The sequence below is a fragment of the Capsella rubella genome, unplaced genomic scaffold (assembly GCF_000375325.1).
Source record: "Capsella rubella cultivar Monte Gargano unplaced genomic scaffold, Caprub1_0 scaffold_5, whole genome shotgun sequence".
NCBI lineage: Eukaryota > Viridiplantae > Streptophyta > Magnoliopsida > Brassicales > Brassicaceae > Capsella > Capsella rubella.
The window spans coordinates 12,846,256-12,871,923 of record NW_006238919.1 but is presented as its reverse complement, the minus strand read 5'-3'; the positions used below and the strand labels follow the sequence as shown (position 1 = coordinate 12,871,923).

General features: G+C 35.3%; 5 protein-coding genes across 6 annotated transcripts; 4 read left to right on the top strand and 1 right to left on the bottom strand.

The window, feature by feature from the left end:
- Positions 1 to 7,186: 7,186 nt before the first annotated feature.
- LOC17887550 (DEAD-box ATP-dependent RNA helicase 12) lies at positions 7,187 to 10,674 on the bottom strand. Its single transcript, XM_006290908.2, has 10 exons — positions 9,981 to 10,674; positions 9,707 to 9,767; positions 9,322 to 9,556; positions 8,947 to 9,185; positions 8,464 to 8,715; positions 8,190 to 8,370; positions 8,002 to 8,090; positions 7,843 to 7,916; positions 7,600 to 7,739; positions 7,187 to 7,503 (listed from the first exon to the last, which is right to left on the bottom strand). The coding sequence occupies exons 1-9, from the start codon at positions 10,253 to 10,255 to the stop codon at positions 7,661 to 7,663; spliced, it is 1,485 nt and encodes a 494-aa protein (XP_006290970.1). The 5' UTR covers positions 10,256 to 10,674; the 3' UTR covers positions 7,187 to 7,503; positions 7,600 to 7,660.
- An 860-nt stretch (positions 10,675 to 11,534) lies between these two features.
- LOC17887485 (LIM domain-containing protein PLIM2c) lies at positions 11,535 to 12,739 on the top strand. Of its 2 annotated transcripts, none has more exons than XM_023783025.1 (4): positions 11,535 to 11,749; positions 11,841 to 11,940; positions 12,035 to 12,060; positions 12,154 to 12,739. In XM_023783025.1, the coding sequence occupies exons 1-4, from the start codon at positions 11,615 to 11,617 to the stop codon at positions 12,538 to 12,540; spliced, it is 648 nt and encodes a 215-aa protein (XP_023638793.1). In that variant the 5' UTR covers positions 11,535 to 11,614; the 3' UTR covers positions 12,541 to 12,739. The 2 variants fall into 2 exon arrangements, with proteins under 2 accessions (XP_023638793.1, XP_006292212.1); XM_006292150.2 differs by having other exon boundaries at positions 11,537 to 11,749; positions 12,032 to 12,060.
- Positions 12,740 to 13,779: 1,040 nt separating this feature from the next.
- LOC17886449 lies at positions 13,780 to 14,701 on the top strand. The gene is made up of 3 exons (XM_006291831.2): positions 13,780 to 14,062; positions 14,199 to 14,345; positions 14,429 to 14,701. Exons 1-3 carry the CDS (start codon positions 13,784 to 13,786, stop codon positions 14,570 to 14,572), a joined length of 570 nt encoding a protein of 189 aa, XP_006291893.1. The 5' UTR covers positions 13,780 to 13,783; the 3' UTR covers positions 14,573 to 14,701.
- Positions 14,702 to 19,789: 5,088 nt separating this feature from the next.
- LOC17887141 (BON1-associated protein 1) lies at positions 19,790 to 20,670 on the top strand. Its single transcript, XM_006292531.2, has one exon. The coding sequence runs from the start codon at positions 19,856 to 19,858 to the stop codon at positions 20,465 to 20,467; it is 612 nt and encodes a 203-aa protein (XP_006292593.1). The 5' UTR covers positions 19,790 to 19,855; the 3' UTR covers positions 20,468 to 20,670.
- A 3,465-nt stretch (positions 20,671 to 24,135) lies between these two features.
- Positions 24,136 to 24,487, top strand: LOC17884684 (defensin-like protein 125). The gene is made up of 2 exons (XM_006292569.1): positions 24,136 to 24,184; positions 24,318 to 24,487. The coding sequence occupies exons 1-2, from the start codon at positions 24,136 to 24,138 to the stop codon at positions 24,485 to 24,487; spliced, it is 219 nt and encodes a 72-aa protein (XP_006292631.1).
- Positions 24,488 to 25,668: the final 1,181 nt, after the last annotated feature.

The window sequence follows — 25,668 nt, the reverse complement described above, 5'->3', positions numbered from 1 at the left end:
CTGAAATTGGAACTGGTTCAGGTCGAGACACCGGCGTTGATTCCTCGTCCGTCGGATGATCCTGAGCTGACGCATACGCAGATGCAGATGCTTCACCGATGTCAGCTTGTGGAGTAGCAACCGGATCCGAAACAGGAGAAGCACTGGAGTCCAACTCGTAAGGTACAAGAGCCTGAACAGGAGAAGGAGTAGTTTCTGAATCACTCGATTCATCAATCAGCTGAGGATGATTGAGAGCACCATCGTCTCGAGCAGTAGAAGCACCACGATTTCGGCCGATCAACCCGCGTAGAGTAGCTTTCACCATTTTTGTGCAAAAAAAAAAACCTAGACCCCTCGACTTCTTCGTCTTTTTTTTTTTTTTTCACTATGAGGTCACATCCTTCACTCTCTCCTTCTAAAAGATCGTCTTTTCTTTGGATACCCGAATCTCGAGGAAACAACGATTTTTCTTTCCTTTTCTCTTTTAAATTTAAACTTTTGAAATCCCAGAAAATACGGAACTGATTATTATTTCGGTAAAATAACTTGAACTGCATCATCCTGAATCAGTACCTTGAATCAGACAGAATCCGATTCACATAGCACAAACTCCATTCGAATTTCTTAAAAAAGAAAACTGACTGAAATCCAATGCTTTTGTGAACATATCAGCTAGCTGCACCTCTATTTCCACATGCTCAATAAGAACCTGTTTCTTCTCAACAAGCTCTCGTATAAAATGATGTCTGACATCAATGCGCTTAGTTCTTGAATGCTGAACCGGATTTTTGGATATGTCAATAGCACTTTTGCTGTCACAATAGACTTGAAGTACACCAGAATCCATGCCATAATCAGCTGACATTTGTTTCATCCAAAGCAATTGAGTACAACAACTTCCCATAGCAATATATTCAGATTCTGCAGTTGATAGAGACACAAAATTTTGCTTTTTGCTTAGCCAAGCAATCAGATTGTTCCCTAAGAAAAAACATCCTCCACTTGTGCTTTTTCGATCAACAACACTTCCTGCATAGTCTGCATCGCAATATCCAACTAGATTCTTATTAGATCCTTTAGAGTACCAGATACCGAGATCAACTGTCCCTTTCACATATTTGATGATTCTTTTTACAGCCTCCAAATGTGACTGTTTGGGATTTGCTTGATATCTTACACAAATGCCTACACTCAGACATAGATCCGGCCGACTTGCTGTAAGATACAGTAGACTGCCTATCATGCCTCTGTATTGCTTCATACTGACATCAATACCACTCTCATCTTTAGACAGCTTGATAGATGTACTCATGGGTGTCTTTGCTTCTTTGCATTTTTCCATCTGAAATTTCTTTAAAAGTTGCTTTGCATAAGTACTTTGAGAAATAAATATGCTCTCATCAGATTGTGTGATTTGCAATCCCAGAAAATACTTTAGCTCTCCTACTAAGCTCATCTCGAATTCTTGGGTCATTATCTTCACAAATCCATTGACGAGTATTTCTGATGTACTTCCAAAAATGATATCATCAACATAAATCTGAACTACCAGAATGTCAGAAGCTTGTTCAAGTGTAAACAAGGTTTTATCGACACTTCCACGAATATATCCATTCTCAGTCAGATAACTTGTCAATCTATCATACCATGCTCTGGGTGCTTGCTTTAATCCATAAAGGGCTTTCTTCAGTTTATACACATACTCGGGATGAGTCACATCTTCAAACCCCTTAGGTTGTTCTACATAGACTTCTTCTTGTAGATAACCATTAAGAAAGACACTTTTTACATCCATTTGATACACTTTGAAATTCAATATGCAAGCCATTCCCAGAAATAATCTGATGGATTCCAACCGTGCAACAAGAGCAAAGGTTTCTTCAAAATCAACTCCTTCGATTTGAGTATATCCTTGTGCGACCAACCTTGCTTTATTCCGAACTACAACACCACTTTCATCGATTTTGATTTTGAAGATCCATTTAGTTCCTATGATGTTGATCTCTTCTGGTCTTTTAATCAACTCCCATACTTGATTTCGTTCAAACTGTTCAAGTTCTTCTTCCATTGCTATGATCCAGAAATCATCTTTAAGAGCTTCAACATGATTCTTTGGTTCAATGAATGACACAAAGCACTCAAATTGTACTGTTTCCCATACTGCAAAGTTACTATGTAGCTTTTTGAAATCGATTTGCACTCCTCTGGTCTTTCTTTCAGTGAGTTTTCCAATGATATCTGAGGCTGAATGATTCTTATGAACTGTCGGAGTACCAGGTAAGTCTGAATGAGAGTTTTCTCGTTCCGACTCATTGTCCTTTGTTTCCTCTGTTTCTGACTCAGCCTTCTCTGCCTCTGAATCAGGTGCCTCTGTTTCTGAATCACTGTCTGAATTACGATTTCCTTTGTTTGAACCTGCTAAATCATCAAACACCACGTTGACTGATTCAACTACAGCACATGATCTTTTGTTGAATATTCTATATGCCATACTACTTTCAGAATATCCAAGAAACATGCCTTCATCACTCTTGGAGTCAAATTTTCCTAGATAGTCTTTGTCATTCAGAATGAAACATCTGCAAACAAACACATGAAAATAACTCAAGTTTGGTGTTTTGCCCTTCCATAGCTCATATGGTGTCTTGTAGGTTTCTCTTCTGACATACACACGATTTACTATGTAGCATGCTGTGTTTAAAGCTTCAGCCCAAAATCTCTTTGGTACTTGATTTCCATGTATCATAGCTCGTGCCATCTCTTGCAATGTTCGATTCTTTCTTTCCACTACACAGTTTTGTTGTGGAGTTCTAGGAGCTGAGAATTGATGCACTATACCATGACTTTCACAAAATTCCTTCATTGACTCATTCTGAAATTCTCCTCCATGATCACTTCTTATCTTCTTAATAGATCCTTTTTCATTGATGAGTTGAAGTGCTAGAATCCTGAAGCTGTTCACAGTCTCTGACTTTTCTTGAATGAACCGAACCCAAGTGTATCGTGAGTAGTCATCAACTAACACAAATACGTACTTCTTTCCTGACAGACTTTCTACTTGCATCGGCCCCATTAAATCCATATGAATCAGATCTAGAACAACTTTTGACTGCACATCTGGAACCCTTTTGTGCTGAATATTAACTTGCTTTCCTTGATTGCATGGTCCACATATCATCTTATCTTCACCTTTGAGTTGAGGTACTCCTCGGATGATTTCCTTGTTTACAAGAGTAGTTAAATTTCTGACATTGATGTGCCCTAGCCTTTGATGCCATAAATTCAGGTTGTCTCTTGCACTGAAGCACTTCTCAGCATTTTTCTCCCACATGTAACAGTTGCTTCCTGACCTTATCCCATGCAGTTTAGTCTTTCCATCTTCATCCATGGCTTTACAGTCAATTTTTGTGAACAGAACTGACATTCCTTCATCACACAGTTGACTTATACTGATTAAGTTTGCCTTCAGCCCTTGTACAAGATACACATTATCAAGTTTTACCTCTGCCTTGTATGATTCCTTTCCTTCCATCACCAAAGGTAACATTTCCGCCTCTCAGTTTTTTGATTTCTTCCAGATTCTCCTGTGATCCTGTCATATGTCGAGAACAGCCACTATCAAAATACCAAGGTAAACTTTCTTCTTCTTCCTCTGTAAGCATGGCCATGTTGCATCGAAAACCTAGGTCTGAGGTAGGCACACGTTTAGGCTGATATAGATCAGATTTTTTAATCCATATTTGACGTTTGAACCCATTCCAAAAATACTTTCCAAGGTTCTTTAGTCTTCGAACCTTTTCCCAGTACTTGTAGCAGTATGCCTTATAATGTCCTAACCTTCCACAAAAGAAGCATCCTGCATATTTGGTATTATTGGTGTTCATTACTTCAGGTTTCACCTGATCTACTCCAGCAGATACAAACTTAGTTGTAGATGTGCTCCAGCTATTTGCTCCAGTAAAGCCAAGTCCTTGATGTGTCTTCTCAGTTCTTCCGTAGCTCAGAATTTTATCAAGCTGCTTAGTTCCTGCAAACATGTGTATCTTTCTGTACTGTTGGTCTAGTTCAGCCTGTAATTCAGATTTTGCCTTCTTTTCTGCAGTTAATTGAGTTTCTAGATCATCAGCTTTAGCAGATAGTACTAACTTTTCTTTTGTCATTAGTACACAATCTTTGGCAATCTTCTTTTCATCTTCCAACTCATTCTGCAGTTTTAACACTAGGGCCTCTAGGCGCATTTTCTCTTTTAGCAAATTCTGATTTTCTTTTCCCATATGGACAAGAGTATCACGCACTTCTTTGTAGTTCTGAACTATATCAACTTCTTCTTCATTTTCTGAGTCAGTCACTTCTTCTCCATCTTCAAATTCTGTGATTCCAATCATAGCAACCAGATTTAGAATTTCTTCTTCCTCACTATCTGATTCGTCTTCCATGCTTATCATTGATTTCTCTTTGCGGTTCACACAATTGTCTTGAGTATGACCGACTCCTTTGCAAAGAACACACTTTGCTTCCCGAAGCTTGATGGTTGGACATTCTCGAGCAAAATGTCCCATTCCCTTACACTCATGACACTGCATCTCAGATTTCTTAGGTCCTTTGATTTCTTCAGAATATCTTCTGAAATTTGTTCGTTTCTGTCCTGATCCTTGACCTTGTTCATACTTCTTTAGAGCACGATCAAACCTTCTAACAAGCAGTCCAACTGGATCGTCATCCTCTGTCTGAGTCAGGTCTTCTTTAGCAGCTAGAGCAATTCCTTTTGTTTTCTTTACCCCTCCTAGTTCCAATTCATGTGCTTGCAGCATCCCAACAACTTCTGCAAAACTAAGATCCTCTGTTTTATGTGAAACTGTTAGATCAGTTTTGTATGCCATGAATCTAGCAGGTAGACATCTTAGGAATTTCTTCACCAGTTTCTGATCCTTGTATTTCTTTCCAAGTGTTACTGCTTCTTGTGCTAGAGTGCTCAATTTAGAAGTAAAATCTGAGATCGATTCATGTTCTTCCATCTTGAGATTTTCAAAACGTGAAGCCAACATGTCTTTTCTTGAGTTCTGAACTTTAGAAGTTCCCTCATAGTGTGCTTGTAAGAGATCCCAGGCTTCCTTCGCTGTTTCACATCCTTGTATCAATTCAAACTGCTTTCTTCCAACACTACAATGTATTGCTGTGAGAGCTCTTGAATTATACTTGGATTTTTTCTGTTCTTCTTCAGTCCAATCACTTTCTGGTTTTGGTATCTTTTCTCCTTCGCTATTGGTGATAGTTGGCTCGACCCACTTTTCCAGAACAGCCTTCCATGCCAAACGGTCGATACCTCCAATGATCGATTTGATTCTAGATTTCCAAAAACCATAGTTGCCATCATCCAAGATAACCTTGTTACTATTGACTAGATCTCCGTAACTCTCCATTGTGTCCTCAAGATCTCACCTGTAGTATATCGAACAGGTGTTGCTCTGATACCAATTGAAAAAGCAAGAGTCTTACGGATTGAACTAGATCAGAATAGTAAAAACTGGATTTCTCAAAACGCTATCTTTGATATATAGAAATTCTGTTTACAATGGGTTTTTCCCTAAACAAATTCCTAATCTCTCAAAGACCCTCCTTCTAAGATCATACACTTGATCTTAGAATCACTCAAAGAAACCCTATGCACTCGATAAGCTCTCAACTTTCTTTTCTCTCAAGTTAAAGCTTATTGCAAGATCTCTTTCTCTTAATTGTGCCAAGCTTTCTTCAAGCCTTGGCTCCCTATTTATAGAACTAGGACATCTCCATACAACAGGAAATTCCTATTCCACTTCTAAATAGGTTTTAGGATATTTTCCTTTTTCTTTATGGATTAGGAAATTATCCAACTCTTCTAATTTACTTTTATTCTTATAAAAGTAAAGTGTTCACGCTTCTAGATGATTCTAGACACTTTTTCTTTGTCTTGTGCCCAAGCCAAACCGCCTTTCCTCATTTTTCTTCTTTGTTGTTTCTTCTTTCGTTAAGTCTTCTGAATTACTTGTTGCACTAATACACTCTGTTGTTCAGATTGCATCTTCAGATATGACGTAGCCAAAAAAAAAACTGATGTCGAAAGAAAACAGCTAAGGGAAAGAAAGTAAAAGAAGTGGGCTATAGGACTAGGAGGAGGGTTTGTAAATTGCAAGAGACAGGAAATAAAAAAAAAGAGAGCATTAATGGCGGATAATACGAGACATCCCCTCTTCAGCCGGGATATATACATATAAAACCAGAGAGAAACATTTATTATTGTTTCGAAATGAAAAATAAAAAGGGAAGAAGAGTCGAAGAGAAAGGAGCAGGAAGTGGAAGTAATGGAGACGACAGTGACTTGTTGTTGTTGTTGTAGAAGCCGAAGGCAAATGAAAAATGACGATGTGACAAACACGTTTTAATGACAAAAACATTTAGTATAAACTAGAATCCGAAAGAAAAAGAAAGAAAGAAACTCTTCTTCATTTATGAACAATAATGTCTTCTATTTATACATTTTTTTTTAATTATTTTTGTTGGTATTCTGTGAGTTATTTTTGTCGAAGTTTCTGTGCTGTGGTTTTTACTCCAAACTTCACTATTACTTGTTTTCTTATTAAGAAAATTAAATGACAAGAGTCATGAAACAATCCAATAGAAAGAGGACACGCCATATGTCATAGGCTTAGGGATCATAAAGAGTCAAAGTAAAAAGAGAGGAGAAGAAAAGAAAAAAAGATACACTTACTGTTTTGTGTAAGAAGAGACCTTTGCAGACAATGACTGGGGTCCCCTCATTCATATATATCATCAGTAAATGTGGTCAGCTACAAGTCAAACCCTTCCCTTCCCTTCTTTTTTTTTCTGCTACATATGTTTCATCTATGTTTATTTTCATGAAAGAATTAAATGATACCATATCTATTTCATCATGTAAGAGAAACGATCTCCACAGATGATTCTGATTTTACATGATTCACATATTTCATTTTCTTCATCTCCACTAGATAACAAGATTGCCAACAGTTACACACATTACTGAAGAATATATACCCTTTTGTTGTACAATTAGACATAAAATTTCGTGAACCAAATCGTGTTTCCACGGCGTGAATTACCAACCAAAACTATAAATACACTATATACTATCATGTGGAAGAAATTCTTTTGGAAAACTTAAAAATCACTCTTTCTCAAAAGTAAAAAATAAAATAAAAATAAAGAAGTTCAAATTTCATGATATAAAAATCCTACATGGGCCAAGGCCGTGATTCCAAACAAAGCCCAACCCGAAAACAAAACAGCGACGAGAGAGTCTCATACGTTCTATTCTTTATTACTAACCAAGTCAGAGAGGGGAGTCATCGTCGTAAGTGCTACGTCCAAAAGGTTTCATATAACCAGGAAACATAAAAAGTCTAGAAAGAGATTAAGAACCAAACCACTCTGTAACGAGTCTTTTTTACATGAACCGCCAAGTACTTGTTGCCTCATCTCCTCCCCCATCTAAAGCTTCGGAAACACCTGAAACGTTCGGCACATTGCTCTTAAATATGCACTCCAGCTTTTTTCCTACTTTAATTTTTGCTTTGACAAGCTAAGAGCAGAGTTTTATCTTACCATTTTAATCAACCAGCGTCTTTCTTCGGGTGGAGAAACGTTTCATGCACGGTTACATAGTTTACTGACAGTAGATTGCCTGATCGATATTAGATGGAATTGGCTTGATTTCAGTCCCAAGTTCTTGCTCAGTCTGATACCTGTTTTCAAAAACAAAAACAAAAAATGATAAATGACTAAGAAAACTATAACCTAACACACACAAAAATCCAGTTAGAACAGTAAAAAGAAGGTTAGACATACATTTTGAAGCGGTCCTCGTATGTTACCAGATTCACAGCCAATCCTAGGTGTCCAAACCGTCCTGATCGGCCTACCTGCGCATGTCACAATATGAATTAAGAACAATGAGGATCTACTTAGGACATGCTAGATCATAAACCAATTTTGTTCTTAACATACCCTGTGTAGATACGACTCAGAAGTCCTAGGAAAATCAAAGTTGATCACTACATTCACAGCTTGAATGTCTATTCCACGAGTAAACAGATCTGCACCAGTCATTTCACATTAAGTCATATCATCATCATCATTACCAACTACACACTTGATCATTGTTTAAAATACATGCTTGAACAAACATAGCATACCAGTGCAAACGAGATTCCTGCAAGCACCATTGCGGAACTCGTGGAAAACTCTGTTTCTATGGTCTTGAACCATCTTCGCATGAATGTAGAAGCATGAATAACCAAGTTCTGTAATTTTCTTAGCCAATAGCTCCACTCGATTGACAGAGTTGCAAAAGATTATCGATTGATTTATTTGCAGCTGGGATTTTAAAAAAACCATAACTAGTTTAGAAAATCCAAAATCAAGTGCCAAATACTTATGTAGTTACAGGGATATGTCTAGACATCTGACCTTAGAGAAAAGTGTGTTGAGGCAGTGAACCTTCTGTCTTTCTTCAACAAAGGCATAATATTGTGTGACACCCATAAGCGTGAGTTGATCCATGAGATTGATAACATAGGGTTTCCGGAGATGTCGATCCTTAAAAGCCTTGACAGTGACAGGAAATGTGGCGGAAAACATCAAAAATTGACGATTTTGTGGTAGAAACTGTATCAATTCCTCTAGAGAAGGTTGGAATTCTGCAGACAGAAGCTTGTCGGCCTGGTAAAAATCATTTGTAAGGAGTCAGAAACATTGAAGCTTATGACGCAATAAAACAAAATCAAAATCAAAATCAGGTAGACATAGGAATAGAAGAAAGAACTTAAAAATGCACTAAGGGGTAAATGACTGTTAACAGTTATGGTATAAATTTTGTTGAATCTTCACAGAGCCATATCACCAAGGAAGATAGAGTTGTGATCAAAATATTAGAAAAAGCCAGGAGCTCACCTCATCCATGACAAGCATTGCACAGTCTTTCAAAACACACACACCCTTTTTTGTAAGATCCAATATTCTTCCCGGAGTTCCAACCAGCAGATGTACAGGTTGATGTAGTCGCATGATATCATCTCTCAGACTGGTACCGCCAGTGGTGACCATTACCTGGATATTCAAATATTTGGAAAGCTCCTTGCAAACCTGTGATGTCTGAAGGGCCAGTTCTCGCGTTGGGACTAGAATCATGGCTGCATAATAAGAAGGAACAACAAGTGGTGCAAGACAAACACAGTTAGTTAGTAACTATTATTTCACAAATATAAAAAGAACCCAATCATTGGTCTCAAGCAGAGAAAAGTTTTAAAAGGAAAGCAGAATACATACCTTGAATCACATTGTTATTTGGATCGATTTTCTCAAGAACTGGAATGCAGAAGGCACCAGTCTTTCCTGTACCGTTTTTGGCTCTAGCAAGAATATCACTACCAGTTAAAGCAATTGGAATGCTCTCTTCTTGAATTGGAGATGGCTTCTCAAAACCCTTCTCATATATTCCTTTTAACAGATCTCTTTTCAGAAAGTAATCTTCGAATTCATTTCCTTTCGTAGCTGTCACATCCTGCAGACAATATCAAAGACAATGTTCATCACGAACTATCATTTATCGAGAAAGCATTCATTCCATGTTGCTGAAAAAGAACAACAATCCTCAAGATTCATAATCACTATAAGAGAGAAAAAAACTCTGAAGAAAGTAGTCAAGCTATACCGCTGTCTGATAACGTGTGTCAGGAGGTGGGAGCCTTAAAGTTGCCTTCCAATCTTGGCCACTGAGAGAAACAGAGAACAGAGAATCCATGAGCACAAGAGAGATACAACTTCACTTCAAATCAAACCAAATCATTACACAGACCACTCCAGCATCATTTAACAGCACAAATCATTACACACTGCAAACCAAATCCATTCATAACAAGCAATCCAGCATCGTCATTTGCAAAACAAAACGTATTCACTACTTGTATTCAAGAGCAAGAACTTACTTAGGGTCGCCGCTGCTAGCTTCGGACTGAGACGTCTTCTGAAGCTCATTAGCGTTACTGGCGTTTCCAGGAAGCTGAGGGCGTCTTGACCACTGTTGCTGTTGATGTTGTTGTTGTTGTTGCAGTTGCATCTGCTGAGGGTTCTGCGGATAGCCGCGCTGAACATACTGCTGATCTTGAGGTTGTTGCTGCCGATAAGACTGATGATAATCTGGATTCGGCGGCGCACCACGTCCGGTTCCAACCCCCGGTGGATACCTTCCTCTGTTATTCATCGCAAATCTTTCTCGATCTCGAAAACTAGGCACAGACAAACCCTAAATCTATCGTTTACAAAAAAACTACAAAGAATCTGCAATAATCTGGGAGTTAAGAGAAGAAAGAGAGGAAGAGAATGCTCGTTCAAAACCTAGGGTTTAGAGAAACTGATCGTGGAACTCTAGGCAAGATCGGGAATGCTCAAATAAAACCACAAACCGGTCCGCCAGAAAACAAAAAAATGAAACGGAAGAAGAAAACGAATCGAGAGTTCCGAATGATATTACACAAATCCGAAGAAGAGAAAGCGTGAAACGAGAGACAGAGAGAGAGAAGAAGAAAAATTTTCTCGGGAAAAAATTTGAGTGGTTCGGTTACAAGGAAAGTGACGAATACACTCGCCGGCGTCTTTTTTTTTGTTTTTCTTTTGCTTAGGGCGTCAATGGATTGTCTCCTCTTTCTTTCAGAGAGACTCTCTCGCTTTATTATCGGTTATTTATCCATATGACCCTTGATGTTTCTATTCTTTACATTAATAACCCATATTTTCCTTTTAATATAGGTCCTCACCTTTTTGTGGATAAAGAAGTTATTTATATACAGTATTCACCCCATGTTTTATTGCTTTGCAAAATATGACCCCTATTCTTTACCGTTTTCAATTTCTCGTGAGTTCTGATAAGTGATTTTCTAGTTACACAAAAAATACGATTTTCAACCGATGGGTAAGTATGATGGTTGAAAGGCAGTTTTGTTATGTTACCCATTTTGTATAAGGATCTTCATATAATTGTGTTCATAACATATCAAAATCAGAAAGGTTATAAGACCATCTCCAACGGTGAGAGATGGTGAGAGATTCTAAAAAAAAAAGTATATTAATATTTTAACTTATATATTTTATTTTATTTTTTGGTAAATTTTAACTTATATATTTATATTCTATTATTTAAATACAACTAAGCAAATAATAAAGTGACAAGTGTGATTAGGAATTCATAATAAGGTTCCAAAATCTCTAATATAGAAACCTATAATTTTCTCTTTCATGTTTTACTAATATTTTTTAAATTTTTAGTCTCTAAAAATGTAGTTTAAATACTACCTTTGGAGATGCCCTAAAATATATATATAAGCACTTAATCGGTGTAAATAGTGTTTTTCATTTTTGATAATAGCGTATTTTCGTGTGTTCCCATGCTAAGCCAGAATTAGATTATAGTAGAATATAGATGATTTAACATTTTTTAAGGGTTCTCCTCACTCGAATCTCAACCATCAGAACAAAAATTTTGACCCCTAGATTTGTGATATAATAAAATGGCAGAGAGCTCATAGAGGGGAAAAAAAAAAGAAGAAGAAAAACTTGGAAAACAATGGCGTTTACAGGGACTCTAGACAAATGCAAGGCGTGTGACAAGACGGTATACGTTATGGACTTGATGACATTGGAAGGAATGCCTTATCACAAGTCATGCTTCAGGTGCAGCCATTGCAATGGCACCCTCGTGGTATCTGCTCTATCTTTCTTCTGTCTCCATTGTCCCTCTTTTGTTTCTGTGAAAACACATAAAATGAAAATTGTTTCTTTGTCTTTTACAGATATGTAACTATTCATCCATGGATGGAGTTTTGTATTGCAAGACCCATTTTGAACAGCTCTTCAAGGAATCTGGAAACTTCAGCAAGAATTTTCAAACAGGTTTTTATTAAATCCTCTGTTTTTTTAGCTCTGTTCCTTTAATCCTTTTGTTGAAAAATCTAACAATCTTTGGCTGTTGTCTCTTTTACAGCAGGAAAGACCGAAAAATCGAATGAAACGGTATGAACACAATTCCTTTGTTTTCTCTTATTTTTGTCGTGTCTTCAATGTTTTCTAATCTAGACTTCTTGGTTGTGTGATCTATCTCCAAAGTCGAGGGCTCCAAACAGGTTATCTTCCTTCTTTAGCGGAACACAAGACAAATGTGCAGCTTGTAAGAAAACAGTCTACCCTCTGGAGAAGATGACAATGGAAGGAGAGTCTTACCACAAGACTTGCTTCAGATGTGCACACAGTGGTTGTCCATTAACACACTCTTCATATGCTGCTCTCGATGGCATCCTTTACTGCAAAGTCCACTTCAGCCAGCTTTTCCTCGAGAAAGGTAACTACAGTCATGTCCTCCAAGCCGCAGCTAACCACCGTCGCTCGGGGGCTGAGGAAGACAAAGCCGAACCCAAAGACGAAGATGAAGCTAATAACCCCACAGAAGAAGAAACTTCTGATGCAGCTGCAGGTGAAGAACATGAGTCCTCGTAAGTTAACCCGGGACTAGGGAGAGTTCCTTTGTGAAATACATAATCATTAAATTGATAAAAAGAGCCAACGTTTTCTTAAGTAAAGCAATGAAGTAGATGCAAATTCTGTTTTTGTTCCTTTCTTTATGGAACTGCATATTTTATTCTGTATTTGTAAAGTATATTTTATTCAAGTTTACAAGTAAATGTTTTAGATGCAATTTGTAGCAGAGCATAAAACTTTGGCTGCAAGATAAACACGACGATTTTCATACTTTCCCTGCCTCAGCTCTTAGAGCATCAGCATCAGTGATTATACCACCAACCCCTGCATTATTGACCTGTAAAGCAATCAAAATATCATTAAACATTAACACAGAAATGGTACAGGACAGGAACAAGAGATACCTAAACGACTCCACTATGTCTATGATAAATCACACAAGGCACTAGCTTCTAGTCAAATCCAGGCTTGAAATTGTAGAATTTAAGACTTAAACTGATCAAAGAGACCAGTTTACTCATCTTACCAAGATATCGAGTTTCCCAAACTCAGCAAGAGATGTGATACTAGCAGGATCAGAGACATCAAGCTGATTTCAGACAATGCTCTGATCAGAAATTTTAAGCTCTTTCTTAAGTGTCTCAACGGCTACAAGTCCTCTTTACTTATCTCTAGAGGTCAAAAACAACTTTAATCCCTTCACTCGCTAATTGTCTGCATATCTCAAATCCGATTCCTCTGTTTAATTCCTCCAGTAACTACAGCATATCTACAAAACCCATTAAAAGTTCTGATTTAAATTCACTAAAATAAAAACGAAATCAAAAACGGACTTTGTAACTAAAATAAAAGTTGATATATCTAATATCATTGTAAAAATAAACATAATATATATATATATACATAACTAAATAACTAATATAATTTAGTGTATCATATCACCATAGTGTAAGCAAGATGCTCATATTTAAATTAGTTTTTTTACCAACTGATTTTCCTTAAATTCCCAAAAAAATATTAAAAACCAATTGATTAGATTTTTTACTTTTTTTTTTTTGTTTTAAATTGTGAATAAACTAGTAGATCGGCCTCAAAAATAAAAAATGTGGCTGTAGTTAACTTTAACCTTAATTTTTGCTTACTGTTTATTAGTTTTCTAAAAATAGGAAAAAGTTAATTACAAAAGAGAGAAATTCAACATTCTACGAAAAAAATAATCAATTAATTTTGAAAAAAAAACAGATAAAAGTTAAAAAAGAAAATGAATTGGGAAAAGTTCCGAGAAACCGGGAGCGGAAGCACAGACACGACGATGCCGTGTCCTCCGGTCTCGTCCGAGGCGACGTCGGTATCGAAAGAAATCGATCCAAATCACGTATTGATGGTTGCTGATTTCTTCAAAGCTATCGCCCCTGACTCATCTGTCAACGATTTCACCTCATTCGACTCTTTCTCCGTCTTATTTCAAAGCAATACACGAGCTCTCTCCATCTCACGCGGCCGTGTCTCTTGCTCCCTCGTCGTCACGCCAGCATTATCCGTAATCTTCTTGTTCTTCTCTCTGCTTTTCAATTATTTCAATTGGGTTTCGTAAAGTTTCCATCTTTTTTTTTTTTTTTTTTTGTTTCTTATACCTAAAAGTTTCGATCTTTGATTTGGTTTTGTTGTGAAATTAGAATTTCTTTAATGGGTTACATGGAGGAGCAGTCGCATCAATTGCAGAGAGAGTAGCTATGGCTTGTGTGAAAACTGTTGTGTCTGAAGACAAACATCTCTTCCTTGGTGAATTGAGTATGTCTTATCTCTCTTCTGCCCCTATCTCGGTAAGCTATTCATCTCTCGTTTCTTTATGATTCTTTGGATCTTCTTCGAATCAGAGAAGCTTGATTTGTATGAGATTTTTCAGAGTGAATTGGTGGTGGAGGCATCGGTGGTGAGGACTGGGAGGAATCTGTCAGTGGTGACTGTGGAGTTCAAGATCAAGGAGACCATGAAAGTCACTTACCTGTCTCGTGCTACTTTTTACCATTCTCTCATCTCCAAGCTTTAAAGCTTTTTGAATTGCTCAGAGATCTTCTTATAAGCTCTATGTTGATTCTTTACGTTCTCTGCTCAATAAAACAAGATTATGTATACAGATTAGCCTTGAGATATCTAATAAGCATCAGTACTTTTCATATGTCTTAAATCACTTTATACAACAATCGCACCCCCCATTAAGCAGAGTATGTAATAAGGTGAAATCTCTGAAGTCTCTAAAGGAATCAACTGCAGTGGTTTGACAGAGATACAGGAATGAATGCCGTTTGTGTTGGGGAATGGATCTATGGAAAAGCATCCTAGGAACCAGGTTTAGGCTTACAAAAAAGGCCTCAATCACATAGTTCTCAATTGAATTATCTAGCTTGTGGAAGCATTGTTACACCAGTAGTTCTATCAAGGACACCAAGTAGGATCTTCCTGAAAATGGTGACTTGCATGAGTGTGTCCTTTTATGTGTAACAACACTGAATACAATTGAGCAAGGAAGAAACATATTGGGGAAAATTAGATTCAAGACCTCGAAACGATTCATAAAAAGGTAAATATTGTTTTGTTCAATAAAAAAGAAAGTTTTGTTGTGTTATGCAATCAATAAAATAGTCCATCTGATGTGTCACACAGGACACCATTGTGTCGTTCCTCCTTTAACGAAGGGTTGCTCATTGTGTTTGATTTTGGAAACAGAAGGTTTTAATATGCATTTGGAATCTAGGTTTTGTTTTCATTAGCAAACTTTATTGATTTGATTTGATTTAAGAGCTATCCATATTCTCATCTATCATAAACTGGAATCGATAACAGTTGCATATGTCCTATTATGACATCAAGCATTCTTTTGTATACATACACTGGAGAATGCAATATTAGTACGGACAGAGGTTAAAACTACAAATCATTAGAACCCAAAGCAGAGCTTAAAACATCTTCGCTTTGTAGCAATTTGGTTGAGCAACGAGTACAGTATCCTCTTTCTGTTGTGGGTATCCTCCATCCCATCCAATAGGCTAGCACTAGGCCACACTGAGGTTAGCACTACAAGTTAGACGGTATCATCAGGTGGTGCTAAGAAACCAAACAGATGATGCATGAGCCGTCTCTCCTTTTGCCACAAAAATCTCATATTCAGTCCTAAACTGTATCTCTCTTAATCTGAATCAGACTGACACAACTTTACGTACCCGCATCCAAAATTTAAATATGTCACGAGAATGCCGAAATTCATAATCAGTTCCATCTCATCAAATCGGACCCCTTCTGTTTCCAATTACAAAGGCACTTTATTAATGTAGGTCCATCGTCTTAACTGATATTAATACTCTTTCGTCATTATTGTGTTCTCCACCATCTCAGACTGATCATAGAGTTTGTTATAAAAGAAAAGTCTACCTTAGTACCTTGACCTGTATACTAACTGTTTTAGTAGTCGTATCCTTAAGTTTAGTTTTAGACTATTAGTTAGTGTACTCACCACACTGAACTCCTAATTTCGAGTGACAATTATACTAAACTAGCTCAGGGCAACAAGCCTATATAAATAATATGTTTTCCGTGGAAGATTGATTGGATGTGTTATGAGATCATGGAGTATCATGTCACGCACATGACTCTGCATGATCTGACGACAGAGATGCGAACGAGGATTACGAGCTAACATAAAGATGTGGAAGTTCATGGAAATTTTGGTATCCAGAGACTTGTTGTAGGTCTTTTTTAGGTCAACTTCTTTTAATGATTTATAGCTTTTTTCGGATATATATGCAACGTCGTCACGTCAGGCACAAGTTTCTTTCCAACAATTACTAATAAATCAACTCACCTAACTATATCTCGAATAATTGACAAGATTATGAAGTGACTAAGCAACAAGAATGATGTACATACTAATTTTGTAGGTGCTATGCTGTGAAAATCATTGGGAGGAATATACCAAATTATACGCTTAAAAATGAAAAATGAGGCAGACATATATCAATTGAGAATTTGAATTCAAATAATTAGCATTTTTCGAAGCAAATGACTTTATTAGTTTAAGCATTGAGAAGCGTTCTGCCGGTTGAATCACTTTAACTACGCTTAATTGGCTCGATTATATATGGTGGAAATGTATGTTTGCAAATTAAACCATTAACCATAAGAATTGTTCTTTAATTAGATCTTTCTTTTTCTTTCATAACCTCTGTTAGAAGCTATAGCAATTTTTAGGTGGGAAACTAAAATCATGCATGATGTTAATCAGGTTTTCATAATTTTAACGTAGTGAGTTCAAGATTTTCTAAGTTTAAACGGGAATAAGCTTTTTTACAAAAATAAAAATTGTAATATTTTTTCCAAGACTCGCTCGCAGTCAAAATGGAAAATAACCCGCCATATAGGCATGACCAAAAGCTAACCTTAACCGTATTTTTAACCGTAACCGGACCGTTTATCAACCGTAACCGGACCGTAACCGTATAAAACGGTTAAAAATTGTAACCGTTAACCGTAAAAGTAAATTAGTTACGGTTAAAAAATAATAATAACCGTAACCGTTAATTAACCGTAACCATAATTAACCGTAATTAATCGTCGGTTAACCGTACGGTTAAACGCTCGGTTAACCGCATATTTAAATTTTTAAAATAAATTATATTATAACTGTATACAATACCCAGATTTAACTAATTCACTATAAATAATTGAAATCAGATATATTTTTTACTTGTAAAATAAATAATATTTCATAAAATTTTATCTCCAATATTAATATTATAATAATCATCAAATAACCGTAACCGTATTTAACCGTAACCGTAATTAACCGTAACCGTATATAACCGTAACCGTCTTAACCGTATATATAATGATTAAGGTTATGGTTAAAAAATTATAACCGTTAACCGGTGGTTAATTAACCATAACCGCATTAACCGTAACCGTGGTCATGCCTACCGCCATATCCTATAGCATATCCATTTGTCGTATATGTAATAAAAAAACAGTATTAAATGCGTTGTCAGGAACACTTGAGAGTGGCTTCGAGTTTGTTGGGTGATGACTTACAATTTTAGATGAAGTCAACCGCGAGACTTGTTTTGGAGGAGACTAATTTATCCGTTTTGGTCTCTAACCATTCTTTTGTTTATATGAAACATATATAGAGTTCAGTTCAAATACGTTCTTTTGTTTGATATTGCAATTGATCATTCAGTTTGGATGGCTAGCCATATAGCAAATTAGATCCATTGCCCGTGTAAAAATAGATAAATTTGCAAACCTAGCTACCAATACGATTACAGTGGTTAAATATACAATTATCGTTTCGTCAAGAAAATAAACTATAAATATGTTCGGTGTCAGAATATTTTAAACGCGAGTAGTATTATATTTGATAGATCGCATGCACTATAACAGATAACGGGATTCATTATCAGATGGGGTTTTATTCCACAAAGTCTGCTGACGAATGATGAGTTACGACACGTCACACATGATAACGTCATACAGTTTAATCCATGCATGCATCATGTAGCCAAAACAACCTATATTAAGATTAATTATACTAAAGAACAAACTGAGAGAGGAAGAAGAAGATATAAAAAAAAAAAGAGAATTATGTCTACAAAGTCTTAAATACTTTAGACTTTTCCCTCGCTGAATCTCTCAATTTGCTGTGGCAAGAAGTTTTGCCTTGTCATATTCCGTGAGAAGGCTTCCACCCGCTAGCAGATTCTCCCATGTCCACCTTGCATGTATTCACATCCCACTAAACTACAGTTCTAGAGAGCTGAGAACAATAATAATTAAAGATTGCGCGTTAGGGAAAAAGAGAAAAAACAAAGTGAATTTAAATGTATAGGTTGTCGTTTCAATATGCCAATCTAATCCCGAATTGATACAAAAGTTTTATTAGTAAAAAAAAAGCGTTATTATTCATTTACGGATATATAGGCAAGTTGCACAACACTCATATGGCATATAGTGTCTAATTTGATACACAAATTGGATTTAAATACAAATTTAATTACGAACGATCTAACACTAGTAAATGATGTTTTGATAAAAATACGTACATATCCAGTATATACATTTAACGTGTTGGCGACTTATTAGTTTATGTGCAAACATGATGATATTACATAATCATCATAACAAACCATATATAAAAGATCTTTAGGTACAGTATTTGTTCTCTAACTTCACTCTATTTTGAAGATAAATATTTTCACATTAATAGTCTTATAGGAATTTGAATTTCAGAGTATACAATTCTAACCTTCTAAGTTAGTAAACAAATGTTAATTCTATTTACTTAAAAGTCGTAAGAAAAAAATATTCAAATGAGTTGAATAATTCTTGTTCAACTTGGTGTAATAGCTAACTATAATTTCCATTCAAATAAACGTTTAATCTGCGAAGGGAATTTCCACATACTGTATATTGTTGTTGTTCTCACAAGTTAACCTTTTTAACATTAAGAAAAAAAATTGTCGGTTTTATAGAAAAACACATACTTTGTGCTTAGGAAAAAAAAAAGAGAGAGGAAATAACTTAGAAAATGTAAAAAAAAAATTGTTTTATTATTGATAAACAGAAAGCGAAAATCCTAAAAAATGCTACTTACTTGATTTCATACGACAAAAGTACATATGTAAATGCTTAGGAGTTAGACTTGAGAAGAAGAAGAAAAAAAAGGAAAAGTAAAGAGACAATTTCAATGAAAAAACACACGAGCTAATTAATTAAATTAATAAATAAGATTTGAAAAAAGTAATTGTAAAGGAAGAAAATAAACGAGTTGTTTCGTAGCTGTGGGAACCCGCGGCTTTATAAATAATACAAAAAAACGAAACGACCGTTCGAAACCGCGTTTATCACGCTGCTGGATTCAGCTGGTCCGGTGGCTTGTGCCACGTTCTTTACGACAACATACATTAAAAGTTATCAAAGATTCGACAAGTCATAATCACACGCTATTATTTAAGTACCTATCTCGATAATTTTAAAAATCTGAATTTTGACTTTAATTTTATTTTTAAATAGGGAACAAATTACAGATGTAATAAATATTTTGAAATCTTTTTCTTTTTTTGTTTGTTTGGTCGACATGTGGTATAGCCGGAAAAAGAGAAGAAAACTCCACGAGTCTTCTCTCCTAACTTCCCTCTCAGCAGCTTCGTCGTGATGTGAATAATATTTGTCTATATATATACGCATGGCCTTTCATTCTAGTTAATGATTAGATCGATAAAAATAAAACTAAAAAATACAGTAACCCCATCCATCCATACAATACCAAAAAAAAAACACCCAAATGATTTATTTTGGTAGATCAATAGATCATCACTATAGTACAACAACGTCAATGACAAAAACATTGGAGATTCATCTACGATCAGCAGAAGGGCTCAAGCTAAACCGCAAAGCGCTCAAGAAAAAGACTTTCGCCGTCGTGAGGATCGACGAGAAATCCAGAAATTCTAATCTTGACGAGTCTAGAGTAAGCAACCCAACATGGAACTTTAAATCGGAGATACCCATCAATGCTAGTGTACAGTTTATCTTCGTTGAGGTATTCTATCGAACACGTTCTGGGCACGACAAAAAACTCGGAGAAGCTAAAATCCCAAAGAGTGATTTCATGGGAAGGTACTCGCCTGAAGGTCATTTGAACTGTTTGAGCTATAGATTGAGAGATGAGTTTGGCGATAAGTGTGGGATCGTCAACGTTTCGATCCTTGTTAAATCGGATCCCACCACCACCGCAACAACGACGGCGGTGAGGGATTACGGGTCGTGTTCGTCGCAAGCGACGGATATTGGTATGTGGAGACCGAGATCGGAGACGCCGTCGATTGATGGATATGGTGGTCGGATTGTCACCGGAGTTCCGGTTTGGAATGTGTATCAACAACGGCCGTTTTGAAAGTTTTTGGTTTTGGGGGCTTTTGCAAATATTCATATTCCATTCATTCTTCGGTCTTTTGTTCCGTTTGATTTTCCCAATTTGGAAATTTGCGGAAACAAACTAACAAAGTTGTGTGATTTGTACAGTCAAGAAACAAAAACAAAACTGATTTTTTTTTTTTTCATGGTTGAAAATAAAATAAAATAAAAGTTTTTTGGTTTTCTGATATGGATGAATATCTCAGAACTGGTTGTTCGCTGTGTGTTAGTTTGTTAAAGAAGAAGAAGAAGAAGAGAAAAAGAATTGCATATGCTATTTTGTATTTTAGTCATTTATGGGTTACTATTGTTTGTAACTGTGGCTTGCCGCGGTGGTGGTCGGCGGACACTAATTTATATAATAAGATATTTATGGAGTAGTAATAAGATTAAATTCGCAAATAAAATTAACAATCCAAATATTTACTAGTGACAGTTTTGTAATAATTTTTGAGAATGATTTGTCATCTTCTTTGGGAGTGGATAATCTATAAAATTCAATCCTTATAAATTAAAATGTTGTTAAACTACTTCTAAGGTCTACTAGTTCACAGAGATAAGAAATTACAAGTGGTTGTGTACCCACAAAAAAAAAAGAAAAAAGAGATGGGATTTGTTCGTCAGATTGGTGCGCTAGTTTTAGAGCAGATAAGACTTCCACATATATACAACATTAAACAACAAAGTTGTGCTGTGCTGCGTACGCCACGTTCGATGCGTGGACCAATTTCATTTTTTATATTGTGTGTGTCTGTGTGTGTCTGTGGGTGTCAAAACCATATGATTTTGGTAAAAGTTTGTGGGCGCCGATGGGCTTTTAGTCTCTCTTTACGGCCGACTTTTATTTTAAAAATAGTATCGGCCATTTTGGCTTTCGAAGCCTTCAAAGCCATTAGTTTCATGTTTACACCATCTATGACTAATTCATCGTTACAACTTATAAGGAAATCAAATCACCCTACAATCAACTAATAATAAGTAGATGACAGTCATTTCTATTGTTTGATATTTGTAACTAAGTTGCTTACATAAGAAGGGTCTCTTAAACAAACTTTACCCTAAAAAAAGTTAAGAAAAATGAAAAAAACTAAAAAAAATTATTAAATATCTCTTACATAAGATACATTTATTAACTTTTCTTAACTTTTTTAAACTTCTCTTACCTTAAGATTTTTTTAAGCTTCCATTGATAATCATGCTCTTATAGCAAATATTTAGAATCGTAAAATAACAGAAAATTGAACATTGCTGCATATAAAAAAAACTAGTTAAAGAATTTTTATTGAGATTTTTTTTTCTTAACAAGTTAGTAAATCTCTTTACTGTATATATTTTCTATGATTTTTCTTCTTTATGTTTCAGAATCTATATGTAATTAATTATTTATTGATTTTTAAATGTGTTTTTGATTCATGTATCATATAATATTATTAGATGTGAGTTGCTAAGTTGTTAATATTATTTTCATTTCTATTTTGTATTATCTGAAATGAACTTGCTCTTTTCATAGTCGTCCTCGTTCTAGGTAACACTATAAACACATATATATTAACTTATCTTTCACGTGTTTTTCTCTTCTAATTTCACAATTAAAAAAAAAAAAAGAATGTTTGGAATATTGTTAGGGATGGTGAGTGGTGACAAAGGAAACAAAAGGAGTAGGAGAAGGAGAGAAAGTGTGTCAAAAAACTATTGTAACACCAACCGAAGGATGTGAGGCTTTGCCGTGTAATGCTGAGTGTGCTTCAAAGTTTACCGCCGGAGAAGGCGGTTGTTCTGAAACCGGATAAATTTTTACCTGCATCTGCACATTTATTTGCAAACAATGATTTGTTCTCTTTGTTATCCATCAAGCATAAAACAAGTATATAGTAATAAAGCTTGGCAGCAAGCGAAGTGGTCTCAACCTCAGAAGCGTAAACAAGGAGCTCATAACCCGGCAGAGAGAGACGTTCATCCTGAAGCGATCCGCTGCTTCTCAGATGCGGCCTGGAAGGAAGCGACTTTGCGATGTGGTATGGGCTGGAGTATTAAGTCACCGGGCAATGACTTACTCCAGCAAGGTTCCTCTTTTCGAACCCATGTGTCCTCTGTTCTAGTAGCAGAGACGTTAGCTTTGAAGGTGGCCATTAGTGCGGCCTTAGCTTTGGGTGCAACAAGACTGGCCTGCTTCTCGGATTGTCAAGACCTCATCCGTCTCCTCAATTCCGGTGGCCACGCAAATGAGCTTGACGGCTTGTTGGAGGATATCAAATTCCTGTGTTCTAAGTTTATTTCGATCTCCTTTCTTTTTATTCCTCGTTCTTTGAACTCAGAAGCTGATGCATTGGCAAAAGCTGGTCTTGTGTCGTGTTGTTCTTCCCCTGTTTGAGGGTAATACTCTGTTTTGATTTGGTTCAATGTTGGTTTACAAAAAAAAAAAAAGTAATAATAATAATCAATAAAGCAACGAGTTTGGAAAAAAAAATTCAGTATTGCTGGCTTTATAGTTTTATATATATTTGATGTGCATTCTGATTTAAATTGGTTATACTAAATCCATACGCCTTTTTTGGGTTAATTACGATTTCAAAAGTGAGTTCATAAAATTAAGCTGTAGAGAATAATCTTATCATTAGTCCTTTGGTCACTTACAAACATTTTACCCAAAAAAGACAAGAATTGCCGCCGCGTCTCTCATTCCTCTGTAATGTTCAAACAATAAACAGGTTTTAAGGTAATGGTGTACGTTGACGATTAAGCTCATCACATTCACAAAGACTGAACAGCAAAAAAAAATCATCTCCTACAGAAAGCGAAACTTAGAAAATGTAATATATAGTTTATGTATTCATCGTATAGTTCATTTCAAATATGTAAAGCCGCGGGTTTATTCTGTAATCGTAATTCGTAATCGTAAGTTTTTAATATATAATACTACATAAAGCCGCGGGGTTCCCACAGCTACGAAACAACTCGTTTATTTTCTTCCTTTACAATTACTATTTCAAATCTTATTTATTAATTTAATTAATTAGCTCGTGTGTTTTTTCATTGAAATTGTCTCTTTACTTTTCCTTTTTTTTTTTTCTTCTTATCAAGTCTAACTCCTAAGCATTGACATATGTACTTTTGTCGTATGAAATCAAGTAAGTAGCATTTGTTAGGATTTTCGCTTTCTGTTTATCAATAATAAAACAATTTTTTTTTACATTTTCTAAGTTATTTCTAAGTTTATCAATAACAAGTTTGTGGACGTTGTTAGTCTCTGTTCTCGTCGGACTTTTAACATAACCCACACGCTTCATTAGAATGTTATATAATCACACAATATGATCTCTTTCTTTTTCATGATTTTATATGTTTGACTTAAATTTTTTTTTTTTTTGGGGTTCAAAGTTTCCACTTGTAGTATTATTTTTTATTTTTTTCTTGGGTCAAAGTTTCCACTTTTAGTTAATTTCTAGATATTTTCGCTTATCTGTTTGATTATATCTTCGTCTGCTTACAACATCTATTTAGTTACTCGTTGATTTTTGACTATTTTTAGATTTTGTGGTATCTTTTAATAGGCTTATATATATAATTGACATTCACGTGTAGATGATCATAATTACACTCATTGTCATTTTATATTTTGATAATTTCATTCCTACTGTATTATCAAAAATGTCTAAAGCCATTACTCTTGCTATTTTCATGGTCATCCTCGTTTTAGGTTTGCGACATATTTTTATCACGTTTCTTCTCTTTTATTCATAGTAGATTTTGTTCAAACACCTTTTAATTTTTCTATTAACAAGAAGAAACTGATCATGAGATTATGTTTAAATTTTTTTCTATATTATTAGGGATGGTTACAAAGGAAACGCAAGCAAAAAAGTGTTATGAATATATAGTAACACCGGAGGAAAACTGCGAAAGCTTGGTGTGTGCACATGACTGTACCATGAGGTATAACGGAATCGGCGTGTGTTATGATACTACGAGCAAGACATGCATCTGTGCTTATAATTGCTAAGAATTTATTTTTGTCTTTCGTTATCTCATAAACTATATATTAAATTAATAATACGATGAATATTACATATTTGAAATGAACTTTATAAGCTGCTAATCAAGCATATATGCCTTACTCGTACGCTTCGATCATCATCAATGATGAATGGAGCATGATTCTTAATACAACTTTGGCAATAAATAAATAAATAATATTGAACAAATAAATAAATAATATTGAACAAATAAATCAATTTAAATGGGTTTAAATTTGGCAATAGGCACAACACGATTTATAGAAAGAGAAGCCACTTACTTGCAAAAAATTAATTTAGGGGATGAGTTTGACAAAAAAAAAAGAAGGAATTTAGGAGATGAGATATTATAATATGTGTGGTTAGAAAAGATAAAATGTTATTCGAATTTTGTATTTTACTCATATTGAGTTACTGTTCTTAGATGTGTTTGCGACGGATACAATTTTAAAATAGAACCATAAAAAATTAGTAAATAAATTAATTCAAATATTCCGTTACTAAATGACAATTTTTATTAAAAAATAATGTTCAATCCTTTTGTATATCGGGATCGGATGAATTTTGGATGGTTAATATTGTAATAATAAACTAGGGATGGACCCGCACGTACGTGCGGGGTTGATTTCAAAAGTTTGTATTACATACGTGCGTGCGGGGTTGATTTCAATATATTACATACATGAAAAGTTAAGTTTGTAAACATATTTTTAAATAATAGTATTTAATTCATAATTTGAAAAATTCGTACCAGTTTCATGTTGTTTTTAATTCGATTTAGATAAAGAAATTATCAGATTTGTTTTTGTTAAGTTAAGAACATTACATAAAAGAGAAATAGTAAAAAAAACCAAAAATGTGACTATTTCATAACCGTAGAGTCCCATCCATATATATCATGCTTTTCCATCTTACAATAGTGGTTTGAATACTCATTTGAGATTATATATTTTATTCTATCATATAAAAACAATAGGTAAGAGATTCAGAGCCACACATACGTTTGCTTTGCTTTCTTCAAATTTTTGAATATTTGAAATAATAATCGCTTTAAATCGACATGATAGCGGACACGGATCAAGTGTAAACCTGATTAGTGATATTCTATATTTCTATATAAATCGTAAACTATCAAACCAGGTAAAAACAACAAAAAACACTAAAATTT

Coding starts and splice junctions, on each gene's coding strand:
- LOC17887485 (XM_006292150.2), top strand. CDS start 11,615: ATGGCGTTTACAGGGACTCTAGACAAATGCAAGGCGTGTGACAAGACG. Junction 11,750..11,840: donor ATTGCAATGGCACCCTCGTG/GTATCTGCTCTA, acceptor TGTCTTTTACAG/ATATGTAACTATTCATCCAT. Junction 11,941..12,031: donor CAGCAAGAATTTTCAAACAG/GTTTTTATTAAA, acceptor TCTCTTTTACAG/CAGGAAAGACCGAAAAATCG.
- LOC17886449 (XM_006291831.2), top strand. CDS start 13,784: ATGAATTGGGAAAAGTTCCGAGAAACCGGGAGCGGAAGCACAGACACG. Junction 14,063..14,198: donor TCGTCACGCCAGCATTATCC/GTAATCTTCTTG, acceptor TTGTGAAATTAG/AATTTCTTTAATGGGTTACA. Junction 14,346..14,428: donor TCTCTTCTGCCCCTATCTCG/GTAAGCTATTCA, acceptor GAGATTTTTCAG/AGTGAATTGGTGGTGGAGGC.
- LOC17884684 (XM_006292569.1), top strand. CDS start 24,136: ATGTCTAAAGCCATTACTCTTGCTATTTTCATGGTCATCCTCGTTTTA. Junction 24,185..24,317: donor CATGGTCATCCTCGTTTTAG/GTTTGCGACATA, acceptor CTATATTATTAG/GGATGGTTACAAAGGAAACG.
- LOC17887141 (XM_006292531.2), top strand. CDS start 19,856: ATGATTTATTTTGGTAGATCAATAGATCATCACTATAGTACAACAACG.
- LOC17887550 (XM_006290908.2), bottom strand. CDS start 10,255: ATGAATAACAGAGGAAGGTATCCACCGGGGGTTGGAACCGGACGTGGT. Junction 9,557..9,706: donor ACACACGTTATCAGACAGCG/GTATAGCTTGAC, acceptor TATTGTCTGCAG/GATGTGACAGCTACGAAAGG. Junction 8,091..8,189: donor CAGGAATCTCGTTTGCACTG/GTATGCTATGTT, acceptor TGACTGGTGCAG/ATCTGTTTACTCGTGGAATA.